This window comes from Platalea leucorodia (genome assembly GCF_965183815.1).
Source record: "Platalea leucorodia genome assembly, chromosome: W".
NCBI classification, from domain to species: Eukaryota; Metazoa; Chordata; class Aves; order Pelecaniformes; family Threskiornithidae; genus Platalea; species Platalea leucorodia.
The window spans coordinates 41,756,295-41,774,120 of NC_138859.1; the positions used below are offsets into that span (position 1 = coordinate 41,756,295).

General features: G+C 42.6%; 1 protein-coding gene across 1 annotated transcript in view; it reads left to right on the forward strand.

The window, feature by feature from the left end:
• Positions 1 to 17,826, forward strand: part of LOC309601984 (E3 ubiquitin-protein ligase UHRF2-like) — a gene marked incomplete at both ends in the record, with an annotated part of 80,759 nt that overhangs the window by 60,390 nt on the left and 2,543 nt on the right. The window contains 5 exons of the mRNA XM_082335245.1: positions 3,407 to 3,513; positions 6,078 to 6,240; positions 14,936 to 15,073; positions 15,862 to 15,985; positions 16,368 to 16,528. Of these exons, the coding sequence (XP_082191371.1) occupies positions 3,407 to 3,513; positions 6,078 to 6,240; positions 14,936 to 15,073; positions 15,862 to 15,985; positions 16,368 to 16,528 (693 nt within the window). The remainder of the gene's footprint in view (positions 1 to 3,406; positions 3,514 to 6,077; positions 6,241 to 14,935; positions 15,074 to 15,861; positions 15,986 to 16,367; positions 16,529 to 17,826) is intronic.

Consider the following 17,826-nt stretch of genomic DNA (forward strand, 5'->3'; position numbering starts at 1 on the left):
GCAACACTGTCCAAGTGTACTGTGATTTACGACCAGTTTACGGATTTTCCCACTCAAAGGCAAATATATTTTGACTTTCTTGATCGAGAGGTATGCAGAAAAAGGCATCTTTCAAATCTATAACTGTGAACCATTCTTGGTTTTCATTTATTGTTGTCAGTAAAGTGTATGGGTTTGCAACTACTGGATGAATATCCTGAGCAATTTGGTTAATAGCTCTTAAATCTTGGACCAATCGATAACTTTTCCCATCTGCCTTTTTTACTGGCAAGATGAGGGTGTTGTATTCTGATTCACATTCCCTCAGCAGACCACATTCTATAAATTTCTCAATAATGGGCTTTAACCTGATTCTAGCTTCTAGTTTCAAAGGGTATTGTTTTTGCCTTACTGGCTTTGCTCCTGCTTTGAGTTCAATTTTTACCAGTTTGGCGTTCTTAGCTTTACCAGGGACTTCTCCGGCCCATACGAGGGGTATCACTGCATTTTCCACTTCTGCTGGGATGCCGGTTCCTAAAGTTTTATCTTCCTGCAATAGGAACACAGTCGCTTGTACAAGTTTAGATTCAGGAATTAACACATCGACTTCCCCATCTTTAAATCATATTTCTGCTTCCAATTTTTCTAGCAAATCTCGCCCTAGTAAAGGTTTCGGAGCTCCCAGTAAATACAGGAATTGATGTGTTACCCATTGTTTTCCAATTTTAAACATTAAAGGCTTGAAGAATGGCCTAGTTTCAGCATTACCAGTCGCACCAACAACTTTGATTCTCTTATTACTAAATTAAAAACCTTTTTCATTCAAAACTGAATAAGCTGCTCCAGTGTCTACCAGGAATTCTATTTCAGTTTGATCTTCCCCCAGCTGTATTTTAACCAGAGGTTCTGCTGGGGAAGATACCTCCGGTCCCCTTCATTCCTCATTGTTAACTGCATTTATTGTTCTCAAAACAGAACCGGTTCCTTCCATTCCCTGTCAGGAAGGGCAGTTCGCTTTCCAGTGTCCCTCCTGTCTACAATAAGCACATTGATTTCTCCCCACTGCAGGATTAGGAAGTCCTCTAACCCGTCCTCTTCCTCGGACTCCATTTCTACCTCCTCAAAATCCTCCTCTACTTACTTGCAATCCTTCTAAAGCTGCTATCAACCGAGCATCATATTTTTCTTTCACCTGATCCCTGTTTCTGAAAGCTATCCATGCAACTTCCAACAATTTCCCTAAGTCTCTGGCATCCGTGCCCTGCAACTTCTGCAGTTTCCTCCGAATATTGTCTATTGACTGTCCTATAAAGAGGGACACTAACTGGTTTTTCCTTTCTTCTGATTCCAGGTCCATAGTGGTGTATTATTGTGCAGTTTCTTTTAGTCTATCTAAAAATTCAGTCGGCAACTCCTCCTTATTCTGCTTAATCTGATACAACTTCGACCAATTTACCACTTTGGGAATAGCATTCCTAACTCCAAACAAAATCAGTTTCTGGTATTGTTTTATTAATTCACTTTCCATTCTGTCATTAGGATCCCAATCCGGATCTGTAGGAGGTAAATGTTGCTCCCACCGACCCTGCAATTGTCCTGTAGCAATTTGTCCCTCTATTTGAGTTCTTGTTCTAAAGATCATTTCTCTTTCTGTGCTGTCAAACAATACCGACATAACAACATCAATATCCTTCCAATCAGGGTCTGTAGTTCTGATCATTGTATCAAAGGCTTTAGCCACCTTATCAGGATTATCTCTATAATTGCCTGCCACCTGCTTCCAATTATTTAAATCAGCAATTGAAAACGGCACCCTCACAATCACCAGTCCTTCATTTCCAACAGCCTGTCTCAATGGAGCTTGCAGCACTGCTCCCTGCTGACTAGAGTTCTCTCAGCTACTGGAGTCGCTTCTGTCTTTCTGTTCTCGGAGTTGCCCGCTTCAAGGGGCTCAGGTTTATCGTTCTGCAATCTCTATCTCAACCCGGGAGCAACCAACATTTCTGGGTCATCCTCTGGCTCATCCTGAACTAATTTTAAACACCTCTGTCCAATACTACAAGCAGCACAACATCTTTTCAAACCTTTCTCTTTTCCATTGCTCTTACTATCTTTTTCCAGTGCTAGCACCAAAGGATCTGAGGGAGCCAAATTTATCCTGCACTACTTCTGCCATTTAGGGTGTGAACATAAAGTGAAAAACATCCCCCCAGTTTATATACTGAGCATGATGTCATATGGTATGGAATAGCCCTTTGGCCAGTCTGGGTCAGCTGTCCTGGCTGTGCCCCCTCCCAGCTTCTTGTGCACCTGGCAGAGCACGGGAAGCTGAAAAGTCCTTGACCAGTGTAAGCACTACTTAGCAACAACCAAAACATCAGTGTGTTATCAATGTTATTCTCATCCTAAATCCAAAACACAGCACTATACCTGCTACTAGGAATGTTGTCCCAAAAAGCAGGGTCCGATACCCAGTGTGCAGTGACCAATTTACACACTGAGTCGAGATATTTGTTTATTATCCATTTTGCGCAAAAAGGGGTGCTAGGGGGTAAGTCCACAAAGCTAGCACACCTCAGTGTACCAGTTGTCCATATTTATACACTTCCTGTTTATGCAACAACCTAAGGCTTATCAGTTGTTTCTTTTTCTTTTCATCCCTTTTGCCGATTCTCCCACCAATTTTATCTTAGTACTTTTTATTTAGAATAACGACTCTCATCAGTCTGTAATGACCCTTGATTCTTATCAGGCTATAACGACTTTTATCGGGCTGTGACGACTCTTATCAGTTAATAATAATTTTTGAGTATTCCTAAGATAAGCAATAGTTAGTCATCAGGAAGAAAATTAACTCTATCCCAGCCGAAACCAGGACAAAAACCAAAACCTTAGACACCTTCTTTTTCTTTGGAGTTTTTTTCCTTTTTTTTTTTACTTGAAACTAAATGAGTATATCGTTACTGAAGTAAAGTACTTGTACTTAAGTACAAAGTGCTTTGCCGTATTGGTGCTCAATCCTATGAACAAGCAGAAGTGAGACCTCTGAGTGATGTATTACATATTTTCCAAATGGGATTTTCTTGTAAGCTGTGAAGTTAGAGAATGAGTACACACTAGCTAGAATGCATTCCCTCTATCAGAAATATTTGTGTGACTAAAAGTAATGCTTGAGGAGTTCAAAGAATTTTTTAAGGCATGTGGTTCTTTTTATAATCACTTTCTGATGAATATGTTGCATCTGAACCAGTAGCTTTTTGCTGTCATGGTTACTCTGAAAGGAGAAGGATGTTAAAACTGAGCACGTGTTTTTCTTTGCCTCAGGCAATTGTTCTTGTTTGAGTAAATAGGACCAATGAAGGAGCAGGTTTTCAGTTCAGATGCTTTAGTACGGAATGCTAAAATGGAGGATAATCTTCTTACACAGGACCGAGGAGATGAATTCACTTATACTGGGAGTGGAGGTAGAGATCTTTCTGGAAATAAAAGAATTGGAGAACATTCATTTGATCAAACATTAACACACATGAACAGGTAAGTTTTTAAGACTAAATTTAAAAAATGTTCCAGACCAAAAAGCTGAGTTTTATTCCTTTAATTTAAAAATTATATTTTGCAAAATTTGTTCCCTCTTATACATCATCTGCTACTGTAAACAGTGGTGCCTGCTGCTGTTTAGAGGCATTTTGTCAAACGGTGTTATGTTGATTTACAGAATTATTTGTAACTGATGAAAATATATTGCTGTATTACAGATTCAGCTGGTAGCTATGTATCTAGTTGAAATTGTCCAACACTTCTTATGAGAAGACTTGGTTGTCAGTTTGCCAAACTTAAACCTCTTAAGCTGAAATTTTCTGTGCTGGGTGTTTGCCTCAGATTGTTCTTATAAAGTTTCATCTTAAATGGTTTAACAATTTATGAAAGTTAGGTATGAAGAAAGTATGTTCATTTGCCCATGCTAAAAGAAATCTTACATAGTTTTGATAGCCTTTAGTGCCTTCATACTTTGCATGAAGAACAAGGAATTAGTATTGCTTTGCCTTTAGGTTGTGTGTTTTGATGTCCCTGATAAAAATTGGCCTATTTTTTGCTTAATTGTAAGCAAAACCAATTGACTAAAGAAAAAAAAAGGTTTGAAAAAATAAATGAGACATTTGCTTAAAGTATATTTATGTTCTGTAAATAGCCTGCCTAAACTCTAGGAATTCTCAATACCTTTACATTTCTAAATGTATACCATCTGCATGAAGCAACTAACCATGCAGTGGCTATGGGGTGCTAAGGTTGACTGGGACTTTCTCTACCAGATCTGTCATTGGATGTGCTGTTCTTCTGTCAAGTGCCAAAACTGAGTGGGGAGGCATTCTTTCAGGCTCTGTGCTGGTACTCAGAGGAGAAAGAAGAAAATACTGGGATACTGACAGAGGAGGAGGAGATAAATGTAACAGAAACAAGAGCGTGGAAAGAAGAGAGACAAAAAAATAGATTTGAGTAGCAGGTTTATAATGGCTTTTAATCATTAAAGCAATCTTTTTATTGGAACCTGGAATAAAACCTAGGCTCCTTAGTCTTGCCGTTCCTCTGCGCTCAGCAAATGGTTATGAAAGCCATTAGCAACATGTGTGTCTGGTTGCTTTGTAGTAGTTGAAGTGCAAGGAGTATAAGGTGGTGCTACCAGTTATCCATTTTGACTGGCTGGTGGTAGTCTGCTTTGGGTCTAATATTCTTAACCCTTGTGATGATTGAAGGAGGACAGTATGGTTGCATGTAATAGAATCAGAATTGGTTTTTTGTTTGTCCAGAATGTTTTCTTATTTTGTCTGTACAAAAGAAATAATACTTCTAAAACCTGCATTACTTCACCTTTCCTTACTTTTCTGTATATTGCAGGCTGTAGATTTTGCCATATTTTTCTGAGCGCCATTGTTTCTTTTGTGGTCGATGGTTGGGTTTGAACCCGATTCCAGAGACTTTTGTTCATCCACACTCAAATCAATGTATGGCTATAAAAATATTTTATGTTCAAACTGTTTAGTCAGGGAGGGATTCATACTATCTTACTCCAAGTGTCTAGAATAGGACACCTATATAAATAGTGGATAAAAGTGAGTGCTTCAGGAGGGACTCCGAGCAAGCTGGAGCCTACTTCTGCTCATCAACTGTATGGAGATCCAAATAGCTAAATTTAGACAATATAAATACTGTTGCTTAATGTTCCTCTACATTATTATAATGTTCCGCTAAGAAATGCCAGTTCTCTCCATGAGATTCATTCCCCTGTGTTCCTTTTGGAAGGATAAAGATTTATCCATAAAGATTTTTCACTTCCTGCCAAAAACAATACTTTTCCCCCCTCATGCATATCAATTCTTATTCTCATCCATTCTTAAAGCTAACGTGTGATGTGGGAGATGCTGCAACTAAACAAGGAAGAACATTTTTGTGGTGTTTACTGATATTTATTATTTTCTGAATCTTTGATGATCCATCTATACTCTTCTAGATCAAAATACATAGAAAAGAAGAACATTATGGTTTGCTTGTCTCTGAATTAGTTCATGGCATTTAACTTGTAAACATAGGTAGTTAATGGACTAAGAGTAATATTTGTTACAGATATATTTTTGGATAGTCACTATGTACTTTTTTTCCACATGTTACTTTTCATAATGTTTATCAATTCATGCACGCTTTAAAAGCCTAAAAATATGCAATAATGTGGAATAGTCAGAGACATAATTTGCCATTGTTACAACTTTTTAAAATCCTTCCATGTTACTTGAGAAATAATTATTTTTAAAAATTAAAAAAATATTAAACCTGAAGGGATTGGTTTCTTTTATTTAACTATATTAGTTGAGTTTTCATCATGAACATTTGGAACTAAATATATTGTATTCCTATTCTCACACATGGTAGAGTTGATCTCAGTGCTTCCATCAGTATTGCAGTCTACTGAAGAATTCACTGCAAATTCTTCTTCTGCTTAGTAAACATAATTGGATAAGGCAAACATTTCATCTTGTCACATTAATTCTCAATAGTAAGTTGTATGAAGCAATCTACTTTATGAAGATATTTAATGTGATTTTCAGGGCATTGGCCCTTAACTGTGATGCCCCATTGGATGATAAAAATGGAGCAGAGTCTAAGAATTGGAGAGCTGGTAAGCCAGTCCGAGTAGTGCGCAGTTCAAAAGGACGACGGATCAGCAAATATGCCCCAGAGGAAGGCAACAGATATGATGGCATTTACAAGGTATTATGATTTTTACTGTATTGTCGTGGTTTAACCCCAGCCAGCAACTAAGCACCACACAGCCGCTGGCTCACTCCCCCCCGGTGGGATGGGGGAGAGAATCGGAAGGGTAAAAGGGAGAAAACTCGTGGTTGAGATAAAGACAGTTTAATAATTGAAGTAAAATAAAAATAGAACAGTTAAATAGGTAAAGCAAAAACTGCGCACGCAAACAAAACAAAACAAGGGATTCATTCACTACTTCCCATGGGCAGGCAGTTGTTCAGCCATTGCCGGGAAAGCAGGGCTCCATCACGTGTAACGGTTACTTGGGAAGACAAATGCCATCACGCCGAACGTGTCCCTCCTTCCTTCTTCTTCCCCCGGCTTATATACTGAGCATGACGTCATATGGTATGGAATAACCCTTTGGCCAGTCTGGGTCAGCCCCCCTGGCTGTGCACACCCATCTGTTGGCCTGATATATAGTCAAAGGAAGTGTGCTGCTTGCCAGGAGCCAAGATCTGGAATGTGAGGAATGCTCCCCAACCCTCTCCAAAGGCAAGAACCCTAAGTCCAGCCACCTCAAGTGCTCACCAATGCAACTACCAATGCAAGCCCAGCCACCTCAAGTGCATGTATACCAATGCAAGTAGTCTGGGCAACAAACAGGAGGAACTGGAGCTCCGTGCCCAGTCTGAGAGTTATGATGTCAAAGGAATCACAGAAACTTGGTGGGAAAACTCACATGACTGGAAGACCGCAATGGATGGCTACAAGCTCTTTCGGAAAGATAGGAAGGGAAGAAGAGGAGGTGGAGTTGCACATTATGTAAAAGAGAAATTTGAGTGTATGGAGGTGAGCTATGGAGACCACAAAAGTTCTATCATCGAATGCCTTTGGATCAAGATTAGAGGTATCGTCACCAAGGGGGATCTTATGTTAGGTATCTGTTACCAACCTCCCAATCAGGGTGACAAGGCCGACAAAATCTTACTTCAGCCGCTCAAGGAAGTCTCGGGCCAACAGAACCTGGTCCTCATGGGTGACTTCAATTACCCAGACATTTGTTGGGAAAACAACACAGTGGTGCACAAGTCATCCATCAGGTTCCTGGAATGCACTGAGGACTGCTTCCTGCTACAGATGCTGGACATGCCGACTAGGAACAGCGCATTGCTACATTTACTGCACACAAACCAAAAAGACTTTGACACTGTCTCCCACAGCATTCTCCTGGAGAGGCTGGCTGCACATGGCTTGGATGGGTGCACTCTACGCTGGATTAAAAACTGGCTGGACGGCCGAGCCCAGAGAGTGGTGGTGAATGGAGTCAAATCCAGTTGGCAGCCGGTCACGAGTGGTGTTCCCCAGGGCTCAGTACTGGGGCCGGTCCTGTTCAATATCTTTGTCAATGATCTGGATGAGGGGATAGAGTGCACCCTCAATAAGCCTGCAGACGACACCAAGTCGGGCAGGAGTGATGATCTGCTGGAGGGTAGGACGGCCCTACAGAGGGATCTGGACAGGCTGGATCGTTGGTCTGAGGCCAACTGCATGAGGTTCAACAAGGCTCAGTGCCGGGTCCTGCACTTGGGTCACAACAACCCCATGCAATGCTACAGGCTGGGGGAGGAGTGGCTGGAGAGCTGCCTGGCAGAAAAGGACCTGGAGGTGTTGGTTGACAGCCGCCTGAACATGAGCCAGCAGTGTGCTCAGGTGGCCAAGAGGGCCAATGGCATCCTGGCTTGTGTCAGGAATAGTGTGGCCAGCAGGTCCAGGGAGGTGATAGCGCCCCTGTACTCGGCACTGGTGAGGCCGCACCTCGAGTACTGTGTTCAGTTTTGGGCCCCTCACTACAAGAAGGACATTGAGGTGCTGGAGCGTGTCCAAAGAAGGGCAACGAAGCTGGTGAAGGGTCTAGAGAACAAGTCTTATGAGGAGCAGCTGAGGGAGCTGGGGTTGTTTAGCCTGGAGAAGAGGAGGCTGAGGGGAGACCTTATCGCTCTCTACAACTACCTGAAAGGAGGTTGTAGTGAGGTGGAGGTCGGTCTCTTCTCCCAAGTAACAAGTGATAGGACGAGAGGAAACGGCCTCAAGCTATGCCAGGGGAAGTTTAGATTGGATATTAGGAAAAATTTCTTCACCGAAAGGATAGTCAGGCATTGGAACAGGCTGCCCAGGGAAGTGGTTGAGTCCCCATCCCTGGAGGTATTTAAAAGATGGGCAGCTGTGGTGCTTGAGGACATGGTTTAGTGGTGGACTTGGTAGTGATAGGTTAACAGTTGGACTTGATGATCTTAAGGGTCTTTTCCAACCTAAATGATTCTATGATTCTATGACTTGACAACATATCTACCAATGGTAGCCTTGGATACAGTGATCGCAACACTGTGGAGTTTAAGATCCTGCCGAGCACACTGAAGACCAGTAGTAGGACAAAGACCCTGGATTTTCGAAGAGCTAACTTGAAGATGCTCAGAGCCCAGCTGCAAGGGATTCCATGAGAAGCATCCATGGAGGGCAAAGGAGCTTGTGAATGCTGGGAGTTATTCAAGAACAGCCTCCTGGAAGCACAAGAACAGTCCATTCCCTACAAAGGGAAAGGAAGAAGGCAGAACAAGAGGCCACCCTGGCTTAATAATGAGCTTTTGACTGTGCTTAAAGGCAAAAATGAAGCATACCAGCTATGGAAAGGCAGCCAAATAGCCATCGAGGACTACAAAAACCTTGCTAGGGCATGCAGATATGCAGTCAGGAAGGCTAAGGCTCGGTTAGAACTGAAATTGGCCAGAGATGTTGTCATGGTTTAACCCCAGCCGGCAACTAAGCACCACACAGCCACTCACTCACTCCCCCCTGGTGGGAGGGGGGAGAGAATCGGAAGAGTAAAAGTGAGAAAACTCATGGGTTGAGACAAAGACGGTTTAACAGGTAAAGCAAAAGCCACACATGCAAGGAAAGCAAAACAAAGCAAGGAATTAATTCACTACTTCCCATCAGCAGGCAGGTGTTCAGCCATCTCCAGGAAAGCAGGGCTCCATCATGTGTAATGGTTACTTGGGAAGACAAACGCCATTACGCCAAACGTCCCTCCTTCCTTCTTCTTCCCCCAGCTTATATACTGAGCATGATGACATATGGTATGGAATAGCCCTTTGGCCAGTCTGGGTCAGCTGTCCTGGCTGTGCCCACTCCCAGCTTCTTGTGCATCTGGCAGAGCATGGGAAGCTGAAAAGTCCTTGAGTAGCGTAAGCACTACTTAGCAACAACTAAAACATCAGTGTGTTATCAACATTATTCTCATGCTAAATCCAAAGCACAGCACTATGCCAGCTACTAGGAAGAAAATTAACTCTATCCCAGCTGAAACTAGGACAGTATCCACCCCTTATTCCATACCATTTACGTCATGCTCAGGTCCCACGCTATCCAGTACATCCTCATTAACCACCACCCCCCTTCCCATCCTTTGATACAATACACTGCTATCATTCCCTTAGTCTATGGACCACCCCTGTGAAATGTCTGTAAAATGTCCATAAATGTCCACAAAATGTCCACTGAGTCCATTTAGTCCATGACTTTGGGCTCCATCTGTGATGGTGATCACTCAGGACAGGAGAGGTGGTGTGTTGCATGGAGTTACTGGGCACCAAAGCCAGCTCAGGTCAGGTCACTGCTGCACTTGCACTGCTTCTTGTAAGGCTTGTCCTCCATTGGTTCAGGTGGTTCCTGCTACAGTAATTCCTATAACATGCAACTCAGCTCATGGGTTACAACAATTTAAAGGTATTTCCATTACAGTCCCCACCCCTGGCCCCTTTGGACCAGACCATCAGGTTTAAAACTGCAATGGACTCCTCCCCTTGCCCCTGCTCTGCCTTGGACTTATCCACAGACTGCAGTCCCTTAGGGGTTTACCTGCTCTAAGTGGAGCCTTGTCGATGAGCCACAGTCTCTCCAGGGGTATACCTGCTGCGGCATGGACTTATCCACAGCTACAGTCAATTAGAGGTGCACCTGTTCCAGCGTGGCCTTCTCCATGGGCCACAATGTCTTCAGAGATAGACCTGCTGCAGCATGGCCTTACCCATGGCTGCAGTCCCTCCAGGAGTGTACCTGCTCTGTCGTGGGCTTATCCGCAGACACTTTGGGATGTCCTGCTCCGACATGGACTCATCAACAGGTCACAGTCCCTTCGACTCGAGTTCACACTGCAGTTCCAGCCTGTCAGTACAGCAGTACAGAAACAGCAGAGATGCCCTGGCCATCTGCCAGCCGAGGCGCATGGCCATTGCTGTTATCAAAATGTTCCCAGGCACAGCAGAGTAAGATGATAAGCAGTTCAGCAAGCAGCAAAAGCAAAAAGCAGCCACTAAGAAGCACTAGACTCTAATATACAGTAAGGCAAGTAAGCCTCACGGCAAGCACAGAAGCCTGCCAATTAATAGCTAAACAGCAATAACAGCTATAAATTCGATCTAGTGCATTCCAATCAAATATGTCATTATCTCGAACCCTTCGAGCCCCACGTTGGGCGCCAAAAAGGACTGTCGTGGTTTAACCCCAGCCAGCAACTAAGCACCACACAGCCGCTCGCTCACTCCCTCCGGTGGGATGGGGGAGAGAATCGGAAGAGTAAAAGTGAGAAAACTCATGGGTTGAGATAAAGGCAGTTTAATAGGTAAAGCAAAAACCGCGCACGCAAGCAAAGCAAAGCAAGGAATTCATTCACTACTTCCCATTGGTACACAGGTGTTCAGCCATCCCCAGGAAAGCAGGGCTCCATCACGCATAACAGTTACTTGGGAAGACAAACACCATCACGCCGAATGTCCCCCCTTCCTTCTTCCTTCCCAGCTTTACATGCTGAGCATGACATCATATGGTATGGAATAGCCCTTTGGCCAGTCTGGGTCAGCTGTCCTGGCTGTGCTCCCTCCCAGCTTCTTGTGCACCTGGCAGAGCATGGGAAAGCTGAAAAGTCCTTGACTGGTGTAAGCACTACTTAGCAACAACTAAAACATCAGTGTGTTATCAACATTATTCTCATCCTAAATCCAAAACACAGCACTATACCAGCTACTAGGAAGAAAATTAACTCTATCCCAGCTGAAACCAGGACAGATGTCAAGAACAAGAAAGGTTTCTTAAGGTACTTGAGCAGTAAGCAGAAGGACAGGGAAGACATAGGCCCATTAGTAAACAGGGCAGGGAAACTAGTCACTAATAATGCTGACAAGACAGAGGTTCTCAGTACCTTCTTTGCCTCTGTCTTTACTGGTGTTAGCTGGACCCCAGATCACAAGATCAAGTAGCTATGACAACACGTATGTCAACCCACCAGTAGTGGAGGAAGGGCTGGTCTGCGGCCTCTTGCAAGGGCTCAACCCACATAAATCTATGGGCCTGGATGGAATCCACCCCAGGGTGTTAGGAGAAGTGGCTGGCATTGTTGCAAGGCCATCTTTGAAAAGTCGTGGAGATCAGGGGATGTCCCTGATGACTGGAAGAGGGCAAATGTCATACCCATCTACAAGAAGGGCCCAAAAGAGGACCCAGGAAACTACAGGCCTATTAGTCTTGTTTCAGTCCCTGGGAAAGTGATGGGACGAGTCCTCCTAGAAACTATCACAAACCTAATGAAGCAGATGACTGGGAAAATCCAACATGGATTTACCAAAGGCAAATCTTGGCAGACTAACCTGATCACCTTCTACAACAAAATAACATCTTCTGTCAACACAGGGAGAGCAGTGGATGTTGTTTACCTGGATTTCCACAGTGTTCGACACTCTTTCCCACAGCCTTCTCCTGGACAAACTGGCAAGATACAGATTGGATGGGTGGTCTGCGAGATGGGTAGGAAATTGGCTAACAGGTCTCCCTCAGAGGGTGGTGATCAATGGTTTTTACTGAGGCTGTCAGCCTGTCACAAGTGGGGCCCCCCAGGGATCGATACTGGGCCCCATGCTGTTCAACATTGTGGTGGGTTGACCTTGTCTGGATGCCAGATGCCCACCAAGCTGCTCTATCACTTCCCCTCCTCAGCGAGACAAGGGGAGAAAATAAGATGAAAAACTCGTGGGTCGAGATAAAGGCAGTTAAATAAAGAAAAGGCCATGCAAGGAATCAAAGGAAAACAAAAAAATTTATTCTCTACTTCCCATCAGCAGGCAGTGTCCAGCCACTTCCTGGGAAATAGGGCCTCAGTATGCGTAGCGGATACTTAGGAAGAGAAATGCCTTAATAACGAATGCCCCCTGCTCCTCCTCCATTCTCTTAGCTTTTATTGCTGAGCACAGCATCATGTAGTATGGAATATCCCTTTGGTCTGTTTGGGTCAGCTGTCCTGGCTATGTCCCCTCCCAACCTCTTGCCCACCCCCAGCCTTTGGGGTCAGGGTGTGGTGAGTGGTTGGAGTGACAGTCTTGATGCTGTGGGAGCACTGCTCAGCAGTAGCCAAAACACTGGTTTATTATTAAGACCCTTCTAGCTACAAATACAAAGCACAGCATTATGAGGGCTGCTATGGGGAAAGTTAACTCCATCCCAGCCAGACCCAATACAAAGATCTTCATAAATGATCTGGATGATGGGATTGAAAGCACCCTCACCAAGTTTGCTGATGACAGTTGTATTGGGTTTGCGTGGCAAGGTTTTGGTAGTGAGCGGGGGGGGCTACAGGGGTGGCTTCTGTGAGAAGCTGCTAGAAGCTTCCCCTGTGTCCAATAGAGCCAATGCCAGCCGGCTCCAAGACGGACCCGCCACTGGCCAAGGCCGAGCCAATCAGCAACGGTGGTAGCACCTCTGTGATAACATATTTAAGAAGGAAAAGGAAAAAAACCCTGTGCATCTGCAGCTGGAGAGAAGAGTGAGAATATGTGAGAGCAACAACTCTGCAGACACCAAGGTCAGTGAAGAAGGAGGGGGAGGAGGTGCTCCAGGTGCCAGAGCAGAGATTCCCCTGAAGCCTGTGGTGAAGACCATGGTGACCAGGCTGTCCCCCTGCAGCCCATGGAAGTTAATGATGGAGCAGGTGGACACCCGAAGGAGGCTGTGACCCTGTGGGAAGCCTGCACTGGAGCAGGCTTCCGGCAGGATCTGTGGACCTGTGGAGAGAGGAGCCCACGCTGGAGCAGGTTTGCTGGCAGGATTTGTGACCGCGTGGGGGACCCGTGCTGGAGCAGTCTGTTCCTGAAGGACTGCACCCTGTGGAAAGAACCCACGCTGGAGCAGTTTGTGAAGAACTGCAGCCTGTGGGAAGGACTCATGATGGAGAAGTTCATGGAGGACTGTCTCCTGTGGGAGGGACCCCACGCTGGAGCAGGGGAAGAGTGTGAGGAGTCCTCCCCCTGAGGAGGAAGGAGCAGCAGAGACAACGTGTGATGAACTGACCACAACCCCTGTTCCCCATCCCCCTGTGCCACTCAGGGGGAGGAGGCAGAGAAATCAGGAGTAAAGTTAAGCCCGGGAAGAAGGGAGGGGTGGGGGGAAAGTGTTTTAAGATTTAGTTTTTATTTTCTGATTACCTTACTCTGATTTGATTGGTAATAAGCTAATTTCCCCAAGTCGAGTCTGTTTTGCCTGTGACAGTAATTGGTGAATGATCTCTCCCTGTCCTTATCTCAACCCATGAGCCTTTCGTTATATTTTCTCTCCCCTGTCCAGCTGAGGAGAGGGAGTGATAGAGCAGCTTTGGTGGACACCTGGCATCCAGCCAGGGTCAACCCACCACAACAGTAAACTGGGTGGTGAGGTAAACACATCAGAAGGGAGAAACATCTTACAGAGAGACCTGGACAGGCTGGAACAGTGGGCTAGCAAGAACAGTATGAAGTTTAACAAAAAGACAGATGCAAAATCCTGCACCTGGGTCAGAATAACCAGAGACCCCCAGTACCGTCTAGGATTTGTGTGGCTGGGGAGCAGCTTTGTTGAAAGGGACCTGGGGGTCCTGGTGGAGAAGCTGAACATGAGCCAGCAGTGCTTTGCTGCAGCAACAAAGGCAAATCGGATCCTGGGCTGCATCCGGAGGGGCATTACTAGCAGAGACAGAGACGTGATCATACCACTCAGCGCTTGTCAGGCTGTACTCTCTTCACAAGGAGCCACATGGAAAAGACAAGGTGCAACAGGTACAAGTTGCACTGGGAGAGGTTTCATCTTGATATAAGAAAGAATTTTTTACAATGAGAACAATCACTGGAACAACCTCCCCAGGGATGCGGTAGAATCCCTATCACTGGAGGTTTTCAAGATGTAATTGGACAGGGTGCTAGATAATCTCATCTAGGCTCCCTTTCCCACAAAAGGTTGGACCAGATGATCTTTCAACATCCCTTCCAACCTGGGCTGTTCTATGACTCTATTATTCTATTCAGAGCAGTGATAGTAGAACACAATCTATAATAGGATATATTAAGTTGAATACATAAGCTATTTTTGTGTGTGCTCACTGAGTCATATTCATCCCTGGAAATTGATTTCTTCACTCCTTCCAGCTCCCTTTCTGGCTTTTCATACACTTAATGTCTTCTCAGTATCTGGAATAAAGATGTGCACCTTTTAAAACAGTATTGTTTTTATCAAAATACAAACATTTTCCAGCTGAGAGAAGAGATACTTTAAAATAGTAACATATCATTCTTAAATTAGATTTGAGGATCTACTGTGATAGCAAAAACATAAACCTGTTGTTATTTATCCTTAGGTGGTAAAATATTGGCCAGAAATTGGGAAATGTGGGTTCTTAGTTTGGCGCTATCTTCTGAGGAGAGATGATATTGAACCCGCACCTTGGACTTCAGAAGGGATGGAACGGTCAAAGAAACTGGGTCTGAGTGTACAGGTCAGAATCAGTGTTCACAAAGTTGCTCTGATATTCTGTTCAAGTAAATGGAGTCTTAACTTCATATACTTCAATGAGGCAGGGTCTAATATAAAAAAAAATATTTTAGATTATCTGTAATTTGAAAAACTATGATATTGGCAAAGCAGAAAGAATTGTGAATGAAGCTTTCTGCCTTAACAAGAAATTACTCTGTATATATGGATCAGAAAATTATGATTTGAATACAGTTTTGTGATCCTTACACTGGATAAGATTTATAAAAGTAACTCTTGTAATAGTTGAGTCTCTTCTTAGAATTTAAATAATATATATGATTTAATGTATTTTTCTCTAATTGTAACCTATGATTGAGGAACTAGTATAGATAATGTATTTCAGGCAGGGACTTTGGCGCTGTGAAATTTGTGGCATATGGGAAGAATCAAAGTAGCATTTTTTTTCCCTCAGCAACCCAATCATTTCCTTTGGATGGGTTGTTTTGCTACATGACATCATCTTAAACTTTAGCTTTCTGATTTGTGTAGTTGGAGTTGTAGATATGGATATAAGGTGCCTTTTAATAAAATCTATTCTAGATCAGATCCTTTGACTTAACTACAATTTTCTAAAAATATATTAATTTAAAAGTTTTCCTGTTTATATAGGGTTTTAGAAAATATTTTTATATTATTTCAATATGTAGTCATAGGGGTTTACATTCTTTTAGAAAATAGACTTGTCAGTATTTGGGAATTCCCAGATGCCAGTGGATTTTGTTTTAAATCTGTTTTTCGGGTTTTTTTTAGTATCCAGAAGGTTATTTGGAAGCCATGGCTAGTAAAGAGAAAAAGGATAAGGTTAAGAAGCAAACTGTGAAACAGGAGCCAACCAGCCAAAGTAACGGAAACCAGAAAAGGACAATTGATGATGGTATTTCTTTTTACTTCTTAGTGTTAGAGCTCTGTCAAGTTATATATAAGCCAGTAGTATGAAAACTACAAGGAAGTTGGAAGTCATTTGGAATCCAAATGTAAAGTGTTAAGTGCTCAGTAATAAAATGGGAAGCTGGGGATCTTATGGTGCTGTTCCATACTTGTAAGGTTTCTTTTTCTTAAACTTCACAGAAAAATGAACAATCTTCTATGTAGTTATATTCTATAGTTCAAAATAAAGCTGGGCAATTTGAATTGGAGCTTTATTGCATCATTACATAGATGTGATTCATGTTTTAGCTTTCTAGAAATAATTTTGTCTTCCCTTTTTAATAGTTCAGACTACCACTGTTACTGTATCTTGTCATAATTTTAAACAGGTATAGAGGAGACTAAAAATACATCCAAAGCCATGAGAATGGGAGATGGAGGGAAAGGAGAGGCTTTCCAACTGACCCAGCAACAGCAGTGGCTGATTAAAGAAGACTGTATGAACCAGAAATTGTGGGATGAAGTACTTGCTTCTCTTAAGGAAGGACCAGTATGCTTGCAGCTTGCTTAAATTATTCATTTTTAACCTTTCTTTATATAGAGTTAGGAGAAATGAAGCTTTGTTAATACCTAATTCACTTGCTTAAAATTGCTGAATACATACTATCTGTTTAGAAACAGTTGATGGGGCATGTAATTTCATTCACTTAAGGAGACAGAAGAAATACTGTCATATTGAGACTTAGATACCAAATGAAAATATTTTTAACTCAAGTTTAGCAGATTATTCCACTCACTATAGAGAGAACCTTAAGTAAAAAAGAGGAAATACTTCCCTCCCCCAGCTGTCAAGAAAATAGCAAGGATAGTTCAAGTTTGAAGACACTTGTGTATTTTTTTGCATTAGTCTCTGATGGAATATCCTCCAAAATATTATGTCCTTGAACATTTATTAGCTTTATTGATGTTCCAATTCATAGTTATTTTAGCTGTTTTGCAGAAGAAAAAGAAATCCAGATATCAGAATGGTAAAGGTCAAAGAATCAAGTCAGTGAAAGAACAAAATATTAGATGGAGAATGGATGCCTAAAAATGAATGTACAAAATCACTTTATTTGGGAATTGCCAGGGGCTATTTACTTTGCTTCTTTGAAAGAAAAAGCATCCAGTAACTCCTTGATCTTCCACTTACAGTACTATTGCTATAATGCTACTGCACTTGTATAGAAGCTGATATTGTAAAGTTGTAAGTAAAAGTTATTTATCTGCGGGTTGTCCAATGTTTGTAATTAATTAGACTTTCAACTCTTAATTATGTGACAAAATACAATAGACATGTGTTTCTAAAGCAACAGAAAACAGTATCTTAAGAGAAATCCAGTTACTAGAAAGTTATTTTCCTATAGATTCCTGCCCATAATTTTGATTGCCCTTGGTGATAGCCATATAGAAATTTCAATGGGAATCACACAACTACCACTAGATAGCTGCAATGAAAATATAAATCTTAATGCTTGAAACAACCTTTCCACTTTAATTATAAGTTTTGGGTTGAAACGAATCTGATATTATTAAAATTATTGAAAAGAACTGTATTTTGAGTAACTTTAGATCTGTTTTTTACACTTCTATACCTGAGTGGGTATGCTTGAGACTACTGAAATACCAAAGAATAAGGTCTCTGTAAGCATGCTTGTATGTGTAAAATCTATGGCACAAAATTTATCCCACATTCTTCAAAGTTGCTCTGAGAAGACTGAAAAAGCAGGAAGGTTCTTTTACTTATTGCAGAGTATTTCAGAGTGAGGACTCAAGAAACCAATTAAATACCTCCAGCAGGTGCAGAGG